The sequence below is a fragment of the Sceloporus undulatus genome, chromosome 2, assembly GCF_019175285.1.
Source record: "Sceloporus undulatus isolate JIND9_A2432 ecotype Alabama chromosome 2, SceUnd_v1.1, whole genome shotgun sequence".
Taxonomy (NCBI): domain Eukaryota; kingdom Metazoa; phylum Chordata; class Lepidosauria; order Squamata; family Phrynosomatidae; genus Sceloporus; species Sceloporus undulatus.
Genome location: NC_056523.1, coordinates 59989268 through 60015220, shown reverse-complemented (window position 1 = coordinate 60015220; position 25953 = coordinate 59989268). Strand labels below are relative to the sequence as shown.

Sequence of the window (25953 nt, the reverse complement as noted above, 5' to 3'; positions counted from 1 at the left end):
CCAGTTGTGGAGTACAAGTCTTTCAACAATAGTAACAATACACAGGACCCAACCATGTTGACCATGTTGATCCATGTTTCAAAGATATCATTTAAAAGAACCTATGCTTGCAAACATAAAATATATTTTCTGGTATAAAACTGACGCACTGTTATGCATCCAACAAAAAGAAGTAACCAGTGAACATGTCCATATCATATGACACTATTGTTGTTGTTGTTTGCCATCTAATCACCTTTGACTTATGTCATTCCTTTGAATGAAAGGCTTCTAAGAGCCCAGATTATCAACTGCCCCGCTCAGGTCTTCCAAATTCAGGGTCATGGCTTTGTTGACAAAAGAAAGCATTATCAGTACTACATTGCCAACATTTAACTGAAGTAGAGAGTTTCTTTTTAAATAGTTGTAATGGTGAACAGTATACCTGAAACATCTATTTTTGCTCAACCAAATGAAGTTTTAAATCTAAAGAAATTTTTAGCTATTGAAGATATTATTATTATTATTATTATTATTATTATTATTTATATAGCGCTTTAGATTTGCAATTATCCATTGACTGACTTGCATAAGATGATCTAACTCTACATTCAGTTCCATTCTTACTTTATTAACATCGAATTAAGTATTTTCTAACAGATATTTATAAATTAGATGTGTTGGTTTCACTTTACTTTTCTCAGTGAAGCAAGAGTGGTTTAAGTACTCAAAGCTGATAGACCAGGTTACAAATATTTTAATAAATGAATAAATGGATCATAGGGACATTGGTTCTGTCCCTTTTCTACATATCTTCCCATTCTACAATATGCTTGTTGTAACATATAGTTGTTTGTATATGCTTTCAGTGAAGAGGATGGTAATTATACCACATATAAATTGAAATATAAAGCAGATATAAATGTCGATAATAATAACAATGGTAGGGTTAATAAGTAGATTAATGAACCATTAGACTCCAAGAGCTGCCATTCAATACTAAATAAAGCTAAATTGCTGAAGAGAGCTAGTTGTGTTTTTATATAAATATTGAACACTTTGAATGAGGTTCCATGAAAGACCCTCATTCAGCTGCATGCCACTGAAATCTTGAGGGTGGAATTACAATATGAGTTGAGCTCAATGAATCATTTCACAGCTTCATGACAGCAGGCCTGAGATTCCTACCAGTTTCTGGGGAGTACAGTATCAGGGGGCTGCTGATTTCATGAGCTGTCTGTGGGCTTCCTCGAGAGGTCTGGTTGACCACTATGGAAAACTGACACTGGACTAAATGAATATTGTACATTGCAGAAAATATTAGTGAACAAGTTTACAGATATTTCATAATTATTAAAAGATAGCTGATTAGATAATGTCATTGCTGGATTTCTGTTTCAGTATGAATATTTCAATGCTGTCCTTATTAATGAACGAGATGAAGATGGAAACTTCTTAGAACTGGGAAAAGAATTCATTCTGGAACCAAATGACCATTTTAATAATTTGCCTGTGAATGTCACTCTGAGTGATGTCCAAGTGCCAACCAACATGTACAACAAAGGTAAGTGGAAGCAATTTCCTTATTTTATGACATCAAAAGGGGAATTAGTGATGGCTGACCATGGAACAAAACTGGTTGTAAAACACTTTGATCTGAATTCAGTTGGTTCTTTGACCCTGAATGAGAGCCAAAATACCATTTCATTTCTATCAGTAGTGGCAATAGCACAAGTATTGTATATTATATAAATGTCAACATTTTTCTCCAAAAAAAACCTCCCTTTACAAAACATTTACCAAAAAATCCTCAAAATATGAAAAATCATTTTAAAAATGCACAAGAACTCTTATAATCTTGTCAACCAAGGAGACAGCTGCAGTGAAATAGCCAGGCACGTTCTGACCCAATACAAGAAGCTGAAATCCTCCCATAATTCACTATCAGTGAGTGTGTGTGTTGTCAGCAGAGAAAGGTGTCTTTATCAATGACTCTGCTCCCTCTATCTCTCATGGACATCTCATCTCACATTTTCCCACTTCATTGACGCTCCTGAACCTGCCCTCACATAGAACCAAGAATTGAATTCCACTACCATTTACAGTCTCAGAATGGGGGCCATTTACAACATGAATATATCAAAATCATTGGGATTCATCATAGTTTGTTCTTCTGTATGAGAAGGCATGACTCATTACAAAAAAACGATAATGCCAGGAAAGGTACAGCATGAGTTGGAAGAGACTCAAGGGCAGTTAACAACAACAGCAACATAAACTCCAATTGCCTAACTTCATCTTCAAACCACAAAAGTTATTTGTTACAGATAATCTTAACAGTGTATATCATGAAATATAAACTAAAGCCAAAATAAGCTCGCAAGAAGCAATATATTAAAATACAAACTTGTAGAAATCAAACTAGAACAATACATTTTATATAAAAAGTTGTGCATGAGAAAAGTATTTGTCATCCAACGTGATGCAAATGAAGCAAGAAATGACCATTCTGTTTTAAGTAGCCACTAGACACTGCTCTGTCACCTCAGGAAGAACTCCCAGCTGAATAATGCACTTTTGATGAGCTTGTTAACTATTTCTTTCACACACACACACACACACACACACCCCATAAATCCATTTGTATTGCAGTGAGCGCTTACAGAATGCAGGAGAAGATTTTATCTGTTTGCCAGAATTATGGACTGTTTTTCCTTGATAGATGCTAATGTCCATGCATTTTTGCAGGAATTCATGTCAGCGGAGGATATGTTTTACCTCAGCTCTGCTGACAAAAATCAAACCAACAATATGTTGCAGAGAATTTGAAGCTTGTTATCAGTTTTTATATCAAAACATACAGATCATGCAAACTGGAGGACGGGAAATTCAATCATGTGAAGAAAGAAACTGAGAAATTTTGACTAATTTCCAATAATTATATAAATGAAACTCATTCACACAATATAGCATAACAGCTTATGTACCCATGATGTGTCAATGGACCATTTTCCTACGCTCTTTTCTCACAAAGATTACTGGCTTTTTTCATCAGCATTATAAATCTGCCTTTTATTTTATTTTCTTCAAGCCACCTATCACAATTAATCTGGAAACAAAACCACCTATGGAACAAAAGTTTAAGGAAAAGAATATATTAATAGCTTGTTTCTGTAGCACATTTTTATTTCTTACTTCATTTATCATTGCAGCAATTCTGAAATTAATCCTCAGGGCCTCCTGGGTCATTTCATTTTGGATAGGACTCTTGATGTACTATGAGCCTTGGCTTATGGGCATCCTTCTCCATATGTGGAGAAAACGAAGGAATTAATTTGTACTGTGTTTGATGCTATATGTTGTTTCCATGGACACCTGGCCAAATTGACCTTCTCCTGTATTCTGCGGGTGGATCAGGTGCATAGGAAAACACTGAGTTCAAGTAAACTTGGTTCTTTCTGTCCATTTATTACTCTGGGAGGAAAGGGGAAAAACATGAGAAAGTTCTCCTCAGAAATATATTGATTTAGCAAGCCTCAAGGAAGCCTTTGGGTCTATGGTGATTTCATGTTTTTCCTCAGAAGAGCTGTGTAATTTTACCAACACCAGCACAAGATTTCTTCCACTTTTCTATATAAAGTTTTGGAGCTCAGCAGTTGGTTTGCGTAAGATGGCTGAATCTTCCACCTTCCACAATTGAAACTATTTAGAACATGTAAACTAAAGATTTGTACATATATCTGTAGAACACATAAGTAAGCAAACCCAGATCCATATTACCATATCTATGCAGAGCATTGATCTGTATAGTTCATCTGAAAATGATACCATTTTCTGAAATTCAGATATTCTGGAGAAGTAATGGGAATAGGAACTTAGCACAAACACACTGAGGGAAATTATTTTCACTGCAGTGTTGGCCTTATTTTCTTTTAATACAGGCTGCTCTCTGTCTGGTACAGCTGGTTCAGAAAATAGCATCATTTTAACATATATAGGAACACAAGAATGCATAACTTCAGACTGCTTAGTCAAGGTTCATTGTGGACAATACGGATAGTACTAAAAAAGGAGACAAAGGGGCTCAACAGACAGGCAAGAAGGAGTGGCGAGATGTCGCCCCTTTCTGCCCTGGATCATTGTTGTGGCAACTGCATGCCGTGCCAATGATTTGCTTCCTCTCAGGAGCAAAAAAGAAAGCTGCTGTAAGCAGCTTCCTGGAAGGGGCGCCATCATGGCGCTCACGTGCCATGATGATGCCCCTTCCAGCCAGCGTTGTTAGGGTGCTGTGCCACCCTTGCATCATCATGGTGCACCCCTGTGTAAATCATTGCGTGCTATGATGGCGCCTGGGCAGTGGACTAGGGTTCTCGGCTGTGTGGATGCCAAACCCTAGTCCACGTACAGGCCAGCATAATCTTTCGGTCTGTACAGGGCCAATATTACTGGGATCCACTTGATACAAGTTCAGTAAATGCAATTTTGCATTCTGCGTGCCCTGTTTTAATGGATGCATTTCATTTTGTGCAATTTGAAGATGTGGACAGTATCCTTGGAGAGGTAGGCACAACCATTCATGTCTTAGATCCTTGTCCTTTCTGGCAAATAAAAGTGGCCTGCAGAAGACTGGTTGGATGGGTAAAAAGAGTGGCAAGTGCTTCTTTCCAATAAGGCAAGGTTCCAGCCTACCTAAAAGAAGCTGTGGTGAAGCCTTTACTGAAAAAAACACTATGAACCATACCATACCATACCGAATAATTATTTGCCAGTCTCCAGTATTTCATTACTGGGCAAGTAACTGGAGTGCATGATGGTGTCATCCCTCCATCCCAACTTCATCTTCATCATAAAACAAACCAGGCTTGCCAGTGGGGAAATCACATGAGCCCTGGTGGCGCAGTGGTTAAATGCCTGTACTGCAGCCACTCACTCACAAACTGCAAGGTTGCGAGTTTAATACCATCAAAAGGGCTCAACGTCGACTCAGGCTTGGATCCTTCCAAAATTGCTAAAATGAGTACCCAGATTGTTGGGGGCAATTAGCTTACACTTTGTAAACCACTTAGGGAGTGCACTGATAAGCGGTATAAAAATGTACTTGCTATTGCTATTGCTATAACAGATGCCTGATAGTCAGCTAAGTCCTCCATCTCTTCAGTAGTTCAGTTGGGATTCAGAGCAGGAAGGAGGAGAGACCTTCCAGTTCCAGAGAAAGGTGGAGGCTCAGGTTTCTGTTCCCAGATCATTCTCCAGAGACAAAGTGAGAGGCTGGAACTGAGATGTCAAGAGGAGTACAGCTGTGGAACACTCTCCCTAAAAACTGCCTGGGATTTGGTCATTGGCTAAACATGCCACCTATAAAAGGAATTTGCAAACACTAGCCACAACAAACTACAAATCCTAGAATTCCATAGCACTGAGCCATGGTAGTTAAAACAATGTCAAACTGCATTATTTCTGCAGTGTAGGTTGGACCATGGTCTCACCAGCCTTACTAACATGTTTTGTGAGGAAATGAGAGAGAGCCTGCTTAAGCTCTGGAATTCCCTTCCCTTAATTCAGACAGGCTTTTGCTTATGAACTGGCTGCTGTAGTGTTGTTGTTTTTAAGGGAAGGGTTGTGCCTCTTTCTTTAAAAAATATTTTTAACAAATACTATTTAATTGTTTTAACTCAGTTGTTGGCTTTAATATCTTATTCAACTGTTCTAAATTTTATAAGTTATGGTTCTAAGCTGTGTTTTGTTTTAATGTTGTAAATTGCCTTGGGTCTTGGACTAGGAGGAAGGAAGGAAGGAAGCTAGCTAGCTAGCTAGTTGGCAGAATATAAGGAGCCACAGAAGACGATATCACACAACTGAAACTGGAAGTATAATCTAGTGTCAATCTGAATGGAATTGTGCGTATTCACATTATTGCACGAAAGGTTACCACATGTGATAGCTGGCAGTCCAAATGCACTCCGAACGCAATCATGCATCAATCCACAGTTGAATAAATTCAGTGAACTAGCGAAGTCACAAACCCTATTCCTAGGCAACTTTGCACTCGGTGCACTGTTTGGTGTGATGTACATGTCTCCTTTGGTCCTGGTTCCCCCCACTTCAAGTCCGGAAAGGGGGGGGGGTCCCATGAAGCCATGCTGCGATTCCACTTTAATTTTGCTTCCGCTTGTCCTTCAGCATTGCTGAGGGGAGGGGTGGCTGCTGCCTGCTAATTAAGAGGCCTGGGGAGCTATTTGATAACCATCATATTCACATTTTAACGTGACAAGAGTGAATATATGCTTGTTTTAATGTGAATAGAGCATGTTCTTTCAACAATTCTTCCCGCCCCTCCTACAACCTCTTTTGTAAATTGTAGGGTTCCTTGTTTCCTCAATCTCACCTAAATATGCTATGCTCCAGTCATCTGGAGTCTCAGCATGTGCAAGGGTGCCAATTCGCAATTAAGAACCCACCGATGTGATGGCTTACTTTGCACAGAATCTGGGTCGCGTTTGGGGAGACCATTACAGCAAATTTAAGGTGTGATAAGTAATCATGTAATTCCGTGAATTTTCAAATTGACCATGCTATCTTCTCTTTTGAAATTCAGAGCCTCCTGTCCTGTTTGATAAACTCCAAAGAGGAGATCAGAGTTTGGCCAGAAATTCAGTGGAATTGGAAAAGCAAAAAAAGAAAAATAGAAATGTAATATGAAATCGAAAACTTTCATGGCTGGCATCCATATTTTTTGTGGCTTTTTCCGGCGATGTGGCCATGTTCTAGAAGAGTCTATTCCTGATGTTTCACCTGCATCTGTAGCTGGCATCTTCAGAGAATCTGTGGCTGGCATCTCCTCTGAAGATTCCAGCCACAGATGCTGGTGAAATGTCAGGAATAAACTCTTCTAGAACATGGCCACATAGCCCGAAAAACCCACAAAAAACTATTGAAATGCAATGGATTTTAAAGTAATGGAAAGAGGAAGATGAAGCTGCAGGAGGCAACGGTGTATAATTATAATGCTTTGGCAGAAACTGAAAAGCAGACAAAGGGGGAGGAATAAGTGGGAAAGGGAAAGTTTTTATTATTACAAAACATAAGACAGGAGCAAGATGAACTTGAGCATTGTAGGAAAGCTGTTGATCTTTAGGCACAGTTCAAAGTGTTGATTTTGACCTATAAAGCCATATATGATTTGGGTCCAGGCTATCTGAAAGCCCATATTCTGCCATACTAGCCCTAGTTGGGCTTGAGAACTGCAGGAGAAATCATTTATTCACTCCAGGGAGAAATCTTAGAGTCCTCCAAAACCAACTGATAGGTGATACACTGTGGTTTTGATGAGATTGAATATGGCAGAAGATTTCCATATCAATAGAGCAGGAATGGGGAAATTGTGCCTTGCACAAGGCATCCCTGAAAACCTGCAACTTTAAAAATGAGCAGATTTTCAGGATGTTTTCCCCCAAAACCAGCTCAAAATGGGGCATTTAACTTTCAAATTTAGCCATTTAATTCTCTCACCCTGCAGAGGGTGCTTGAAAATGCCTGAAAATAAAAACAGAAGGGATGTTCTTGCATTTTGAACATTGCCAGAATACACATGTTGTTCCCCCACCTTGCACAGTTGCCCTCTCTGACTGTAGAGGTCCAGGAGGAAGCTTTCAAATGCATTTTCTGCCTATTTGCAATATCCTTGCTGCCATCCTTTCTAGACATTTTAAATTCATATGAGTACTAAGGCACTCAAGTTCAAAGGCACTCCGAAGAACAAAATATGAACTAAGAACATAGGAGTCTAAATTTTCATCTGATACTCATTTTATATTCAATTTGTCTGAATTATTTGTTTATTTTAGCAAAGATGGCAACACAATTGAGTATATTTCTCACACTTTCCCTTCCTATTCATCAGCTTTTGGCTCTTAAAATTAGCAGGAGAGTTTAAAAGTCTCATAGAATAAAAAGAGAAAAACTGAAACATAATGAAATAGATAGGGTCAGAGTTCCATCATGTCATATTATATGTTATATATTCTATATTCTTAACTAAATGGATTTTGGAAAAAAAGATATTTTATAAAAATGTTTTTCTCCAAATCTCCATGGGACTTATATTTTTAGTTTGACATGGCTGTTTGCTTCTCCCAGCACATGATTTGTGATGGTAGACTCCAAAGTTTAATTTTTGAATTTGAACTTAAACAGTCCCTTGATCTTTCAAGCCTAGTGTGAGGAATAGAACGCCATGTGTGGAGGAGGGTGATCTCATCAGATGTCTCTCACTGACTCTCCTGTGCCATGAGTTGATTTTCTAAAAGTTGATAAATGTAGTTTGTAATCAAACCTCTGATTGCCTTGGAAGAGAAACTCTTCTGAGTGTATAGAGTCTTCTCAAAAATATATTCAGATGTGACGAACCACAGCCAGTTTTGATGAAGTAGGGTTTTTCCCCCAATTTGCCACTTAAAAGAAGCTATGAATATCATTCAGTCATACTTCCCTAGCAGCTCTTTCCAAGTGACTGTCAAGCTAAGATTTCCCGTTTTCTTGAATATTATAACCTAGATTTTTTTTCATCCATTCACTTATGTACATTGATTAGAATCTACAACTGGAAGATATGTGAAATATCTTCCCTTATGATAGTAAAAATGTATGTGTGTGTGTGTTATGGAAGGGAAAATCTCAACTGTCACAGTGTGAAATATGTTGGTTTTCTTACCTGATAACCTTCATGCAGCATGGTGCTGAAAATACATGCATGTTGGATATAGGATTTTAGAATCTATTCTATCTTACACTTCATATATGAAACATTAAATTAAGTTTTCATTTTTCATTTAGATTATATTCTACCTTGGATAGGATTTATACTTTACTACTACTTCTTTTTTAAAAATACCCCCACAGTACCTAAGTTTGCCATATATCATGCCATATTTTATTCTCATTACTGGTATTTTCTTTAAAATATGAGATGTAAAAGTATGATATCATATGAAATACCAGATGATCTGTAGAATATGGCCCATGCAGTTTAGAGACCAGAAACCACAGTTCTAGCTATTTCTTTTGTTTATGTGCACTGAGAATAGATGAGGTAGAATTATAGAATCATAGAGTTGGAAGAGACCAGAAGGGCCATCCAGTCCAACCCCTTGCCATATAGTATATGCAACTGACTGCTCTCTTGAATGTATCCTTGGCAGTCATTTCAATCACTCAGCTTTTTTTTCCTTTTTACTAATAACTGAGGTAGTTGTGACAAAGTAATCTTTGCCATTTGGAACATCCAGGGGACTGGCACATCTTTTATGTCCCAATTGTGGTGCTTCATATTAGAGCTTTAAAATAATAAGTTACAAATTGCAGTTTACTTGAATTACTTAATTTTTCTTCTGCCAGATATATAGTCAACAGATGTATACTTAATCTAACATTGTGAGGATGTAATGTAGTGAGTTATTTCACTATAGTTACTTGAGAGTAAATGTAACTTTCTAAGTTACTTTTATAGTTATAGGAGCATTCCTTCTCTAAATAGAGGAAGAATATCAGGGGATTCAGGTGCTGCTCATACACCTAATGGTGCAACTTCTTCCTGTTGGAAAACCTCCCCTGAATAAATTTTGCTAAGAATAACCTATGATAGAGTCACTTTAAGCCAGAGTTGGCTTGAAGGCACAGCAGTAACAAATGGTCGTCCAGGATCCATATGCACCTATTCAGTCCATTTAGATATTGTATATAAAGAAGGGAGGCTGGGCAGCCTGTGGAAAACATAATAAACACCTGAACAGACCTTTATCTTTCACTCTTATATTGCCTCCTATCTCATTTTGCTTGGTAGAGGAGGTGGGTGAGATGTTCAGTAGTCTTAGTACCTAATAGGCATAGGTTTCAAATGACTGCCAATGACCACCAACCATTCATAGAAATGGACTAGAAGGTAAATGAAGTGTACTGTGCATTGATATTTTCAGCTCCAGCTTTCTTTCAAGATAAGTGCCTTAATCTCATCACTACCAGAAATAGATTTTTATTCGTATTCTGCAGACCTATTTTCTTTGAAGCACCATCATTTATAAGCGCTTCCCTGCAAACCTAGTTTCCTATAAAGCTGCTCCATTGTTTAAATTAATAGCCCTCTAGTTCACAGTTCTTGGCTATAAATTTCTCAGCACACTCCCCTTGCTTTCAGAGACTGGGCTGAGCTCTGTGGGTGGAGTGAATGGAATGGAGCTAATTATACCCTGTTTTAAGGGTTCTGATCAGTAGGATTCCTCATTCTTGATTTATGTATATATATATATGCTTCATATTTTCTTATAAAACAATTATCAGTGTGTATATTGCGTTGCATGGGCCTTCCTAATAACAGCTCAATAGAAAGATTTGTTTGTTTTATTTTCATAGGAAAGAAATATGTATGTACCAAATTGTCACTTCTCACTAAATAATGTACATTAATTTGGACCAAAGGCTTCCATCATGGATATAGGAATAACACATTTTTCTTTAAACCAAAAGCAACATGTCATATACTGTACTTCCATAAAAATCAGACAGAACTTTTTAAGCTTAGTGGAGATGGCTTTTAAAAGATAGAAGGATTGAGAGAAAAATTGCTAGATGTAACAGCTGCCATAAAAACATGCATTGGAAACTAGTCTTTGATATTTTATGGCAACGGACATCATATTCAGTGCTTTCTGAAGTCCTTTGGGATTGGCTATGCCAGGCATATTTTCAGTAGGTTGTGAGGCAAATGTAAATATTCTAGCATTTGTTTATAGTACAGTAGAAAGGTTTTTAAATGTACAAAAGATAGACACACAGTTTCCTCTTGCATGCATATGTGAGAATATGATTTCTTCACATTTGTTACTTTAGAATATGGCAGTTATTCATTTTCCTTGCTATATAAAACAGATCCTGTTTTGATATTATTTGTAACTGACTTGGAGGAAGAAGGAAGGAAACATTAATGCTTAGTGAAGGAATCATATTTGATTCAAAAATAACACATCTTTAAAATGTATTTATACATCTACATCATCATTTTATTTTTACTCTGTAATAATTCATCAAGAGCAACATATAGATGCTACATATTACACTTGATCATAGCCAAAAGGCCAAGAATTTTTTTAAATAATCTTATCACTGTTTCCCCCAAAACTGGCTATAACCGATATAGCCAATATAAGTACGTAGTTTTGTGTTCAGGAAGTCCTTATTTTCTCCTCTAAAATATAGAACAGTGCTCAATTGGATTGTAGAGTTGTTTGTAGAACTGTGGTTTTGGAAATTTACTCCAAAACTAGTTCCCAGTATAACAGGACAAAACCACATATGAGGCTATAGTCTCCCCAGTCTTTCTTTGCCTCCTTCACCCTCATGAAGTCATACAAGAGGAGAAAGGAGAGAGAAGATTGTGAAAAGCTAAACCTTCCCTGACCTGACTCAGCTTCTCTCACCTTGCCATTGGAGAGTCTCTCTCCCCTGCCTCAAGTAACCTCTTTGAAAACTGAATAGTTTTTGAAAATGTCTGGCACTGGGGAGAAAACTGATTAAATTATTTGTTCTCCCCCACTGGAACATTTTAACAGAACACATTACCAAGCATCACTAAAAGACACATGTGAATTCACCTGAATTGAGGCTTGCTCTCTAGACAAGGTACAGACAAATGTAACCTTAATTTCAGTGCTTTACTGTTTTTATTTTTATGTCCTCTCTCAATTTCTGCAGATAAAAATTACCTTTATCTGTCATGCCCAGCCTGGAGGACGGCTTGGAGGACTCAGAGGATTCTGTCCGGGAAAGCAGCCAAAGGGCTGATAAGGCAGCTAGTTCTCAAACAAACAAACCCCCTCCCAGCACAGCAAAGTCAGTGTAAGCTACACAGTCCTGGAGATTCACAGTAGTTCTACCAAAAGGGATTACCAAGAGAATTGTCAGACGGTCCGAGGTTCAGGGTAACAGATAGGCAGGTCGATAAAGCAGTCCAAGGTCAAGGTTTCCGGGTAGTCAAGACAAGAAGCCAAAGGAGCCAGAGACAGAGTCTTTCCTCTAAAAGAGTCAGATATCCACTGGCAAAGAACCACACATGCTCCAGGTGCTTAAGAAGGCAAGGAGCTGGCCTTCAGCTGTGTCTGATTACGAACACGCTTCTGATAAAGCCTCCGAGATCTTCGAAGGCCCTCTCTTTCTGTTCGACGCTCCTTGAAGGTAGGCACACTGCCCAGATCCTCCTCCCTGTCCATAGCCTCGGCACCAGGCAAACTTGACTGCTGAACCTCTGGAGGGGCCACAGACTCTGCTCCAGCAGAACTAGGGCCAGCCTCTGGCTCCTCCATTACAGGTTCAAGCCCCAGGGGCTCTGGCTCCTCCATTACAGGTTCAGGTCCCAGGGGCTCTAGCTCATCCTCTGAGTCCTCCAAGCCATCCTCCAGGCTGGGCATGACATTATCAGAGTTTGTTGTTGTTAACTGCCTTTGAGTCATCCACAACTCATGACAACTTGTGGATGAGACATCTTCAAGACCCCCTGTCCTCTGCCTCTCTGCCCAGGTCCTCAGATTAATGCCCATGTCCTCCCTGATTGAGTACAGCCATCTGGCATGTGGTCTTCATCTCTTTCTACTGCCTTCTACCATTTCCTGACATCATTGTCTTTTGTAATGAGTCTTTCCTTCTCATGGAGTATCCAAAGTATAACAACCTCAGTATTTCAAAATACTGTTTGAAAACACTGAAATCCTGGACCATGCCAACCACTACCATGTCAGGATGCACAGGGAAGCCATTGAAATCCACAAACATCTGGATAATTTCAACCGGAAAGAAGAAACCCTTAAAGTGAACAAAATTTGGCTACCAGTCCTGAGGAATAGCAAAATAAGGGACTCAGCAAATGCAAATGGGAAACCATTCAGAGTCAGGGGCTTTCCCGGCACATAATGATCACCAATTAGCAGACATTAATCCTCTTTTGCATTAGCCTCCCTGCCTGAGGCCAGCTATCAGCACAGAACAATACACATGCAAATCACTCCTGCGTTCCCAGGCTCACACAGTATATATACACCCATCTTTTTCCAGGCGAAGCATTCCCTGAAGATGCCAGCAACAGATGCTGGCGAAATGTCAGGAAGAAAATTTTCTAGAACATGGCCATATAGCCCGAAAAACTCACAAAAAAACATGGATGCCGGCCATGAAAGCCTTCGACTTCACATTATAACAACCTCAGTTTGATCATTTTGGCTTCCAGTGAGATTTCAGGCTTGATCTGTTCAAGGACCCATTTGTTTGTATTTTTGGCCATCTATGGTATCCTCAGCACTCTTCTCTAGAACTATATTTCAGATAAGCTAATTTTCATCCTATCAGCTTCTTCACTGTCCAGGTCTCAGATCCATACCTGATGATGGGGAATAAAATGACTGGAAAGATTATAACTTTAGTGCTCAGCTTTATATCTTTGCACTTTAGGATCTTGTCTAGTTCTTTCATGGCTGCCCTTCCTAGTCTTAGTCTTCTTCTCTTTCTTGACTGCTGTCTCTGTTACAGGAAATATTTAATTATTTCAATTTCCTCATCATCTAGGTTGAATGTAGATCCTCTGAGGTCATTATTTTTGCTTTCTTTATATTTGACAACAAGCACTCTTATTTATCAGTGAGATATGAGAACATGTAAGAAGGCTGACTTCAATGCATTGTGAGGCAGTAGTGGCTGATCAGTGGGATGGTGAATTCACCCTGGGTTTTAGTTCAGACTTTAAAGGAGCTGGCCGAGGTGCTATACCCTATTACCAAGATAGACCAAGCAGCACAGTATTCAGATTAAAACATATAGTGGGTTAGCCCCTCTCCAATAGTACTGGTCCACGTTAATACGTTTTGCCAACTGATTATGAAAGTGTTTACTAGTCACTGTATAGCATTGGTGAGGAAATTAAATGCAAAACTATCTACGGCCAGCATTTACTTTTGAGTTCTTCATCCTGTTGTTTTCCCTGTTTCACTTTGGATCCAGCTTAGAAATTAAAGCCTTTACCCTTAAATTCCTTAATCTAAATGGAGGGTGTGGGTTCCACAGGATGCTAGTGATAACATGTGAAGGGACTATAGGGAGTTTATGAGGGAGTTTACTAGGCAGACCCAGCTCCATCAGGGCCATCCTGGAAGAAAAGACTCCTCCCTCCATAACTGTCATCTTCCGGCCTGTGAGGGAGTTTACCAGGCAGACCCAGCTCCATCAGGCCTAGCCTGGAAGAAGAGACTCCTCCCTCCATAACTGTCATCTTTCAGCCTATGAGGGAGTTGACCAGGCAGGCCCAGCTCCATCAGGCCTAGCCTGAAGAAGAAGAGCCCTCCCTCCAGTCCATCTGCCTTGGTCCAGGCCTCATAGGGAGAGAAGAACCACTGGACCTCACCCCTTCACCACCACCATTCCCTTCTCCTTTTGTGTCATGTCTTTTTAGATTGTAAGCCTGAGGGCAGGGAATCGTCTATTATCCCTTCTGTTGTAAGCCGTCCAAATTCTCAGTGATTGGGCGGCATATAAATAAATCTTGTTGTTGTTGTTGTTGTTATTATTATTATTATTATTATTATTATTATTATTATAGGCTGTGACTTCAGAAACTGTGGAGATTATCATATGAGGAGGCTTCTATTCTCCTCCCATGATTCATTCAAATTTAAAGTGTTGAAATCACATGATGGGAGTTCACATCCCCACATTTTTCTCCCATCAGTAAATCGCAATTGCCAGCTTCCCCATGTGATAATACCCTTATCAGCATACGTGTCCCATCAGTAAAGGATCTTCCATTATTGCCAAATGGTGGCTCCATGATGCTTTACTGATGGGACAAGTGCACTGGTTGTAATTTATTGATGGGAGAAGGATGGGAGAAAAGTGTGGGGGGTATGAACCCTGATCATGCTATTTGCTTTAAATTCGAATTAATCATGTGAGGAGGATGGAAGCCTCTCCATGTGTTTTTGATGGCTTTGTGAGGCAACCTTATGTGTGCACTAACTTATGCTTCTTGAACTCACTGGGGGGAGGGGGATTTTGATATTTCTGGATTTTCTCTCATAAGCTTTCCCTCTCATATCACACTACACTGATACAGTACTATTATTCCACTTTTAATGCTATGGTTGCCTCTTGTGGAATTCTTGTTTTTATAGTTTAGTGAGGCCTAAGTGTCCTCTGGCTGGGAATTCTCAATGCCCCTTCTTAAACTGCAGATCCCAAGATTCAATAGGAGATAGCCTCAGCTGTTAGAGTGGAATAATAGTGCTATAACAGTGTAGTGTGACATTGTCATCAGGCTCATATATATGTGGTTGTACAGGATCACTTTACATTGTTGCTGAATGTGAGACTGGTATGCTCAACAGTTGGAGCTGTAGGAGTTACTCATGTGGTGTTTCAGTCTTCTGACACATGCTTTCACTGCATTAAGAGTTTCATGGAAAGTCCCTTATATTCAGGATTACTGAACCATGAGAAACAGTAGAGGTGTTGTGGCTCCCCAAACAGCCATTCCAAATCACTTGATTCAGCAAGTTGAGATTGTTGGTCTGTGACTTTGGCCTTCAGAGGACATTTTCTTCTTTCTAGGGAATGTGAAGGAGCATCATTATTACTTTTCCAGGACATTGCAGAATGCCCATCTGTGGTCCAGTACACATTTCTAAGCCAAAGGTCTGGGAAAGGTTTTTATTAAAAGAGGACAAAAGAGGGAAATTCTTTCTGGTCAAGCCATACAGCACTATCTGCATAATGTTATGTGTGTGCTCCATGTAGTATTCAGTTTTCTGTGGAAGCCAGCATGCATGGTTAGTCTGTGGAAATAAGAAAGTTTAAGAGTTCACATGCTGTTTTGCTCTAATTGCAGCATGAAATGGAACAGAATTAATTATTGCCCAGACACAAATTTGTAATGTTCATGAGTCTGGATAAATTGGCAGACTGGGTTGTCCAGACATACTTCATCAAGATGATTTTGATGTATGCTGCAAACTGTGACAGCAGCACTGCACATGGCTGGGTTTCGAGGCATCAAAAGTTACTGAAGCTATGCACAGCTGCACATACACGTACAGAAATCAGTGGCATGAATTTAGAAATGTCTCCAGCTCACTACAGATTGTCCAAACATCTGGAATTTTGCATAGACAGCCCCCTGGTTGACCTGGGAAAGCATTTAATCAAAATCTAATTAATTCATTGTTGGCAGCTTGGTCCCTCCCCCCCTTTTGTTTCAGCAGCAGGTAGCTCACTTCCTGCATTTTAAGAAAACTGAAGGAATACTCCTTCTCAGTCTTATTCCCCACATTGTTTACATTCAGAATTTTTGAGGAAGGACTGTAAATCTCATTTGGAAGTATTTAGTTAAAATTATTTCTACTCAGGGTCAACTAATGTTGCAAAGGAAAGCAGAATTCATTGGAAAACTCTCTATAGTTCTATCTCTTTCTAGGGCTGCAACTGCACTGCAGACCTAGAAAGAAATAATGCTGCTTGACAACCCTTTAATTGTCATAGCCTAGTGCTATGAAATTCTGTGGTTTGTAGTTTTTTATGGCACCAGAGCTCGCTGTCAGAGAAGACAGAATTTCTCACAAAACTACAAATTCTAGAATTCCACCAAGACAGTTAAAGTGGTGTGAAACTGCATTATTTCTGCAGTGCAGCTGCAGCCCTAAAAAGAAACTGGGAGAAGGTTTATCACAATTTCTGTTTTATGCAGAGTAGTCAAACACACAACTCCTTCCTCCTTTTAATATGATGAAGGGTTTGAACATTTATGTTATAGGCACTAGTTCCATCACCCTGTCTTTTAATTACAAAGAAAAGAGGGTACTCCCCACTTTGTAACTGAGGGACCATATAGTTACATGTAGATAGTTATAGATATATAGATACATGTGAAAATCAGCATGACTATTTAGCCTCTTCATGATAGTACTTTCTGTAGAGAACAAACTGAAAAAGACTGCCCTGAATCCTAATTTGCAGGCAATGCTTTGCCATCTTGACTGATTAAAATTACATCAGGGAGATGGTTTATATGTTTACTCCTGAGACAAACATGGATATGGCAAGAATCTGGGAATAGTTAAACATGCTCATGTTTGTCTCATTTGCCGACAGGCAGTAACAAATCCTTCCTATGTTCCACATTTCGACAGACTTGTGGGACAGACTTATGGGAGTATTTTTCTAGCTGAAAGTGCATGGGAAGTAGAAACCTGTCACTGAACAGTATTAGGGAGTTTCTTTCAATCCAGTTTTGTTTTCTCTCTCTCTCTCTCTCTCTCTCTCTCTCTATATATATATATATATATATATTATATACCAAGATTCCAAATACAGAGGGATACAGATTTATTTTTGTTCTAGAGTCTTGGGGACACGCTGGACAGATAAATGATTGATTTTGGTATTTTTCTATTTATCTTCAATTTAAAATTGTTTTGACCTGTTTCTGCATTAGTTTGTAAAGTCTGTAAAATCAGTTTTTCAAAAGTCTCCATGGAAATACTTATTTTTCTGCCCATTTTAATTATATGTCCTTTTTTCATGAGGTTTTGCCTCAGTATACCATATGCATCTTTGCAAGCCGTGCAATATACTACAATAACAGCATTCTTTTCAGGCTATGTTGTTTACAGTCTCTCCCTCCCCCCCCCCCCAGTTCATATACTTTTTGTTAATATTTTGCTAATGTAAGCTTTTTTTAAAAAAAAAAAAACTTCAATAAATTGTACTGAAAAGTTCTAAAAGGTGTGTATACTGTTTTCTGCTTTGCACATTTATTTGGAAATTGCACCTCTGATACATTCTTAATGTGATACAAATAGGACAAATTCACATTTGGAATGGGTGAGTTAGCGAGACATGGGAATGGTGGGACATGGCCTATTATCACTCTAAGAGAAATGCAAACAAAATTAGGACCAGGTAGGTTTATGCTATCATCTGGAAGCACTAGACATTATACGTGACTGAGCTATGCACATCTGGATGTGATCAATATGTTGGATGGAATATCAAGGTTATATAATGATAATGATACGAAATACTTTTAAAAACTGTGTAAGAGGTAAATGGGTCAAGGAACATCAGGAAGAGCAATCAGAAAAGGCTAGGGATACAAAAAAGAAGGGCCATGTTAGCTAGCAATACAAAAAATAAGGAGCATCTTCACCATCATCATTTATTTATACAGTGCCATCACTGTACATGGCACTTGACAAATAAAAGAACAACATAACATAGGCATACAATCTAATTAAGACATGACACAAAAGAAAAAGGGATTGACAGCATGGAAGGGGGATTAAGTCCAGCAGATACTGCTTCTTCTTTCCCTCTGAGGCCAGGACAGTGGTAGTTCGGATGCCTTCTGCTTCTGATCTAATTATTCATGGTGGCCAAACAGATACTTCTGAGGTGTCCATAAGCAGAGGTTGATGTCAGTATGTCTCTTCAACTGTAATTCCTGAACAACTAGGAGTTAGAGGCATTCTCCCACTGTGCCCAGAGGTTCTGTACAGCCACCATGACTAGTAAGCATAGGTAGGCTATCCTATATGAATAGAACTATTTTGAATAGGATCTGAATTTTAAAAATCAGCTGGTTCCAGGAAAGACTATTAACAGAGCATTTCCTTCCATGATTTAAGTTCCTGTGATGGTGCTGCACACTGTTATAGTGAACAAACAATCCTGTTAAATGCACAAATTCTTCGGATTTTCTAGTAGAAAGGAAGGAATGAGTAATCTGGAAAAAGCTTAGAAAAGTAATTTATGGACTGTAAATTATCATGTCAGGGATTCTGGGAGTTGTAGTACAAAAAGTCATTTTTCTAAGCTCCATCAAGAGTACGTCTCTCCCCTCTCCCTCTGGCTCAGGCAATCTGCAACAGTCTTCAGGCAGTGAGGCCCAGGCAGGGAGTAATGCAGAACCCATTAATAAATCAGTTTAGTTTCACCACCTCAAGTCTGGAGCCTTACCTCATAGCTAACAAATCTTGAGTTACAATCTCTCTTGGTCTCATCTGGTGCCAGTATTGTATAAACAAAGACTAATTCTCTGAAAATGTGTGTTCCCTATTTTTCTTCTTCCCAAAGATGCATATAACATGTAAGTTTCTTCATTATCATAATGCACCAGGTTTTCTGCTTTCAGTTTCCTAACAATGGAAGTTGAGCTATTCTCCACACTTTTGTCAAAAGAATCCAAGTTGTTGATATATGAGTCAACATCACTATATGGCATTTTAAAATACATAGCCCTGTTACTCTGGATTAGTATGCAAAGGGACTTTGGAGTATCTTTGGGACTAACTGAGAGAAAGAAAGGAGGTGATAATACAACCTTCTGTAGACTTAAGTCTGCTTTCACAGATGCACATGGAATTTATTTATTTTTCTTCAGACATATTACTAATGCAGTGTTGTCAAACAGAGACAATTTGATTGTCAAGAATGGACATGTAGCCCAATTTATTCTCAAATAGTATGCACACACTTTATATCCCTTATCTGTATTGTAGGAAGATTTTACTTATTCAGACCAATATTGTTAATTCTCTCTGACAGCAGTTCTAGAAGGTTTCAGGCAATATTTTGTTGTAGCCCTATCTGGAAATTCCTGATGGTCTACCATACAAGTAATAACTAAAACCCATCCTGATTGACAGCTGGAATCAAACAGGATCAAGGTGTACTCAGGGTACTACCCTAGATCTTTTAAAAACTTCAGCAGATAGGAAGCTGAGGTCTCATGTCTCCTTCTGTCATTGTTAAAGGTACGTCTGCTTAGCTATGCTATAGCCACGATGAGAGCTTAGGTGTGAGAGGTATACAGCTCTGCCAGATTGTGGTCTGGAAACCATGCTGTATAAGGAGTGGGCTATGTTCAGTCTGGAGGAGAGAAGGTTAAAGGGAGACATGATAGCCATGTTTAAATATTTAAAGGGATATCAGGTTCAGGATGGAGCAAGCTTATTTTCTACAGCTCCAGAGACTAGGACACAAAGCAATGGTTACAAACTACAGGAAAAGAGAGTCCACCTAAATCTTACGAAGAACTTTCTGATGGTAAGAACTGTTTGACAGTTGAACATTACCTTGGAAAGTGATGGAGTCTCCTCCTTCGGAAGTTTTTGAACAGAGGCTGGATGCAATGGCGTTACCTCGCTTGGCCAAAAGGGCATAACTCCTCACCTACCTGGCATATAATAGCTTACTCATGATCAAAATGGTGCATGGCAGTGATGCTCTGGGCACTCTGTCTCTCACGTGATGGTATGCTCATGAGTAAAATGGTGCACAGCAGGGAAGGTGGAATGCACTCAGTTGGGTGTTACCCCTCTTCTGGGGTGTCACCTGATGTGGTACACACAACCCCCTAGTGATGCAACTGGATCGATGGCCATCTGTCAGCAATGCTTTGGTTGTATATTCCTGTGTGGCAGGGGGTTGGACTGATTGGCCCTTGTGGTCTCTTCCAGCTCTATGATTCTATGATTCTTTCATAGCTGCCCTTCTAATCCCAGTCTTCTTCTGGTTTCTTGACTGCAGTCACAGTTCTGACCAATATTTGTTCCAAGGTATGGGAACTCTTTGACTATTTCTATTTTTTTGTTACTGAGGATGAAGTCTTGTAGATCTTCCATGGTCATAATTTGACAGGCATTTAATTGTTACATGCATTTGGACAAATTTGGATAAATTTCAGGTTCTAGTCACTGTAACCTGTATATCTACAAGCATTGTTTATGCTAAATATCAATAGAGAACATGATAACAGTTGCAGAAATGGCAGTGAAACAAATTGTACATTGTCTCAAATGTCTTATCAAAGGAAAGAGGAAAGAAAGCTTCTAATTTTATTGCAAAGGTTGTAGCCAGGAAATGTCTCTGCAAATGATAAATCACAAAACACTTTGAGGAGGTCAAAGGCATTTTTACTGAGTTTCAAAATAGGGATGGCATTTTTAAAACTTGTATTGTTATAAATAACTTTTATATCCCCAATATATTTCATATGTAAGTAGTGATAATACACCAAGAGTATGCATTTTTGTAAAAAAAAAATGGAAATGAATGGAAGAATGCTTTTTCAAATATTCCAATTAAGGAATGTAGTTTACAGTAACGGACTATAGAATTGACAGTGAAGCCTTGCTGCATATTGTTCCAAGAACTGTTCTGAACATCAGATAATGACAAATGGTGAGGATTTTGGTTGTCTCTTTCCAAGGCATCTGTTACGTACCCAGGAGGTTTGAGCTCCATATTCTATGTGTAGATCATGCATAATTTGGTCATTCTAAAAAGCAATGTAATCCACAGAATATAGTGCTTGATTGTGGGAGATCTCTGCTCATGTTCTGGCCTGGGAATTTGGTATATTGGAAGAAATAAGGTAAATCATCCTTACCTAGGTAATCTTTCATTTGCCTGCATTTTGCAGTATGGAATGAGCTAAAAAAATACTGTTAGTTGTTTTAAAATATAATGTCTGTGTTTCAGAATTCTGCTCATTAGTCTCAACAACATTAGACCCACTGATTTAATTACTGAATAGTGAGTCATTGCATAAGTAGAATCATAGAGTTGGAAGAGACCTCAAAGGCCATACAGTCCAACCCCCTGCAAGAACTCAAAGCATCCCCGACAGATGTCCATCCAGCCTCTGCTTAAAGACCTCCAAAGAGGGAGATTCCACCACTCTCCAAGAGAGTTTGTTCCACTTTTGAACAGCCCTTACTGTCAGAAAGTTCCTCCTAATGTTGAGGTGGAATCTCTTTTCCTGGAGCTTGCATCCATTGCTCCGGGTCCTAGTCTCTGGAGCAGCAGAAAATAAGTTAGCTCCCTCCTCAATATGTCATCCCTTCAAGTATTTAAACAGGGCTATCATAACACCTCTTAACCTTCTCTTCTCCAGGCTAAACATCCCCAGCTCCCTAAGTCATTCCTCATAGGGCATGGTTTCCAGACCCTCCACCATCCAAATGATCCAGTGGATCTACTGTAATGAGAACTAACAATAGGATTTTATCCATTTTATTTTATTTAGTCTATATAACAAATATGGCTCCATAAGATTAGGTAAAAATTAAAATCATTCTAGAAAAGAAAGCTCTTTACAGCTGCCCAGAATGCCCAAGAAGATGAAGTTGACTTACTATGGATGGAAGCTTAATTCCAAATGTGAGCATTCACTATTAAAGTGCTCTGCTCCCTACTGAGGTCAATTTTCCATCTAGTGGTTGTAGTAACTTCAAATAATGTGCCCCTTTCTCCCCTCAATAACACATAAAACAATAGAAGAAGAGCAGAGTATAGGCTATACTTCAGAGGAAGGAACAGGTAAACCACTTCTGAGTATTCCTCCCTAAAAAAACCTGTGAAATTCATAAGGATGCCATAAGTCAACAGGTGACTTGAAGACACATACATAGTGTAGAAACTGAGGTTTCTTCTTCTGCTTTTATCAGATCTGTTGTGGATGGCTTCATTCCTGGTGTGATGGTGGCAAAGTGGGGGGGGGGGGGGGGACCCAAGGGTTTTTTGCAATGGAAAAAAGAAGGGGAATCCTTCACCCCCTTTCAGTCAGCGACCAGTAAGAATAATGTAGAGCCCTACCACTTCCACAGTTGCACCTTTGTATTTTGTTTTCCCCCCAAAAGTGAGAGAACAATATCTCTACCAGATGTGATTCTCCTCTAAAACAAGATATGCTCCTCCTCCTCTTCTTTTAGCACAAGATCTGCTTTTTCCTACAAACCAGAATTGCCTCTCTGTAGTTATTGGAGCATTGGATTAGGACTCTGGGAGACTAGGGAGTGTATCTTCACTCAGCCATGGAAGCCCTCTGGGTGAACTTGGGCAAGTCACACTCTCTCAGCCTGAGAAGTAATTAAAGGCAAACTTCCTCTGAACAAATCTTGCCAAGGAAACAGTGTGATAAATTTGCCTTAGGGTTGCCATAAATTGGAAATGGTTTTAAAGCACACAACAACAACCCAAAAACTGGAGATGAGATTCCAGTCATGGCCCAATTCACATGGAGTGCCTTGGAGTATTTCTTGTTAAAAATTTGCTAACTAAACTTAAGTGTATATATTTGTTTACACATCCATCTATTGAGTTTTGTGATACTTATATCCTATGTGATATTTATTTTTAGAGAGGCCAAGATGGCCCCATGCCTATTCTTCTGTCATAAAAACATTGTTGTGCTGTCCAGCTTTTTTATACTGACAAGGGTTGGGTTTTTAAATGCTGTGTAATTCAGATTTCAGGGTTTGTATATAGTTTTTAAATACAATTTTATATTTTAATGTTTAAATTTTAAATTTGATAAACTGTTTAATTGTTTCTTAAACTTTACATTTATACTTTAAAATTATGTTGTATTGTTTTTAAATATCTGAAAATCATGTTTCCATCTCGAACATAACAACATAAAATTTATGTATTTCACAACATTATTTTTATCCAGTTGAAACAAAATTTGCCCTACACCTCAAAATAAGACAGAAATCCAGTCCAAAAACAGTCCTAGCAATGAGAATGAATTGCCTGTACTGAAATGCAGTCTGGGAAAAGGTCCCAAATTGCTGTGTGATAGTACAAATGGTAGGTTATTGGCTTCACAATAGCATGATTGAAGTGATATCAGCAAACCATTCACAGGGTTTCCTTATTAATAAGGAATTGCAGGAACATTCCAAGTTATTGACAGGAGAAGTACTAGATGGACATGCAGTCATGTTAAAATCTTCACACAATCATGATGAGAGCATTCCGTTTTTCTCCCGTTTCTTAACCCTGTATGATAATCTCCTTAGTCTCGAAGGAGGGATAACAGGAGATTTGCTCCTTCCCTGCTCTGCTTCTAATTGCTCTCCAAAGGTGGGCAAGTTGGGACAAATTCTCAGGAGATAGGTTTGAGAGGGGCTTTTCTGCTCCTTTCAGTTATCCATTGTGGATCATGGCAGGGGTGGCATCAGGACTATGGCGTGTGATTGCCATGGTCCCAGGGCACTCCGGGTGGAAGCAGCCCCCCCCTTTTTTTTTTACAACAATTGCTTTCTTGATTAATGCTTCAGGGTAGCATTAAAAATCTTTCCCTGTTTCTATTTTTTCACTCTTAAATCCAGAATATAATGGAGGATAAGATAATATAAAGATTGATAATACCCAGAGTTCTGTGCATTTCAGAATTCTTTATCTACACCTGTTTTAACAAGTTACTGAGAGCAGTTTACAATGCTAAGATCTGCCTCCTTTTCCTCTGTAAAACAGGGATAATCATGGAGACTGAATCCAATCCTCAACTCAGCAGTACAGGGAGGCATGTGGCAATGGACAGAATAGTACAAATAGTTCAAGTTGAGATGTCATTAGACCACAAAGTTGGTTCTGGAAACCAGATGCTCCCAGTTTCCAGGTGCTATGCTATTTAGCTCCAAATCTATTACATCTTCTCATTTCATATGGAAGTCTGCTGGGAGAATTCACTAGCCTCTTGTCTCAGATGATTGACCTGTCCCTTGTGTTATTTTTTATTATTATTATTTGGTACCATTTCAGCTACTACAACCTGAATCTTACCAGAAAAATTCTGGTAAGAAAGTGTTCTTTGTCCAAATTGGAGGCATAAACATATAGTGAATGAATACTGACATCATGAAAACATCCTTCCACCTTTTGACACCATTAGGATGAGACAGCTTTTATGAGAACCGTGAAAAGTATTTATGGCTACTAATTAACCTAGTTCATTCTCTTGTTTTCCTCTTCCCTCCCCCAGATCCTGCTATTGTGAATGGAGTTTATTGGTCAGAATCATTAAACAAAGTGTTTGTTGACAATTTTGACCGTGACCCTTCCCTTATATGGCAATACTTTGGAAGTGCAAAGGGCTTTTTTAGGCAATATCCAGGTAAGACAACATATTTGTATTGATGATGTTGGGCTTGATTCTTTTTCTGTCCCCCATCCCATAACAGCCTGTCCAGTTCTCTATTTCCTGTCTTCACTGAAGAAATAGTGATAATCTAAACCTGAAGTGTGGGCTGCACAGGAGCACAGAAGTGTTATGGAATAAAATACTGCTATTTGAACAGAAAAGGGGCAGAAACACCCTTGATCAAGTCAAGGAAGTCCAGCTTCAGTATCCCAATGAAGTGGGTCTCTCTGGATTCTCTCCCGTTCTATTAATCTCCTACTTCCCCTGAGAAAAGGAAGTAACAAAGACCTGTAACTCTCTGTCTTTGGTTCTCCCACATCTTCAGGCCTTGACTTCCAAGAAGCTCTAGCCTCCATGACCAATGATATGGGATTCTGGCAGTACAGTCAGCCCTTCTTATACACGGATTTTTTATACACGGATTCAATCATCCACGGTTTGAAAATGTTCCAAATTTACCTTGATTTTCCATTTTTTATAAGGGACACCATTTTGCTATGTCATTATATTTAATGGGACTTGAGCATACACTGATTTTGTTATACACGGGGGATCTTGGAACCAAACCCCAGCGTATAACAAGGGTCCATTGTATAGTAGAGTACATTTATTTATTTAATGTTTCATTTCATGTATATAATATATAATAATAATAAATCTTTATTTTTATACCACTTTTCCTGGGAGATCAAAGTGGTTCACTGCCTTTCTCTCAGACTGGGGCCCGAAAACAGCTTGGGCTAGATTAAGATGTGATTAATACACACACAGTTTCTTGTCTTCAATGAAAAATTGTGTCCACATCAAAATACCTCAACTGATGTGTGATTTCCCAGACACAATGTGGAGCTTCTTTTGCCCCCCGAAAGGTTTTGCCAAAAATAAGTGTTGCTAATCTGGAGGGCCAACTATTGGGACTACTGGGATTTTAATATTACTGATTGCTGGGGGGGGGGGGGGGG

The 25953-nt window shown here is 39.0% G+C and overlaps 1 protein-coding gene across 2 annotated transcripts in view; it reads left to right on the top strand.

Annotated features, from left to right (window-relative positions):
* Positions 1 to 25953, top strand: part of CACNA2D3 (calcium voltage-gated channel auxiliary subunit alpha2delta 3) — a 726617-nt gene that overhangs the window by 275084 nt on the left and 425580 nt on the right. For both annotated transcript variants that reach the window (XM_042453686.1, XM_042453685.1), the window contains 2 exons: positions 1381 to 1543; positions 24833 to 24964. In XM_042453686.1, coding sequence (XP_042309620.1) covers positions 1381 to 1543; positions 24833 to 24964 — 295 coding nt within the window. The remainder of the gene's footprint in view (positions 1 to 1380; positions 1544 to 24832; positions 24965 to 25953) is intronic.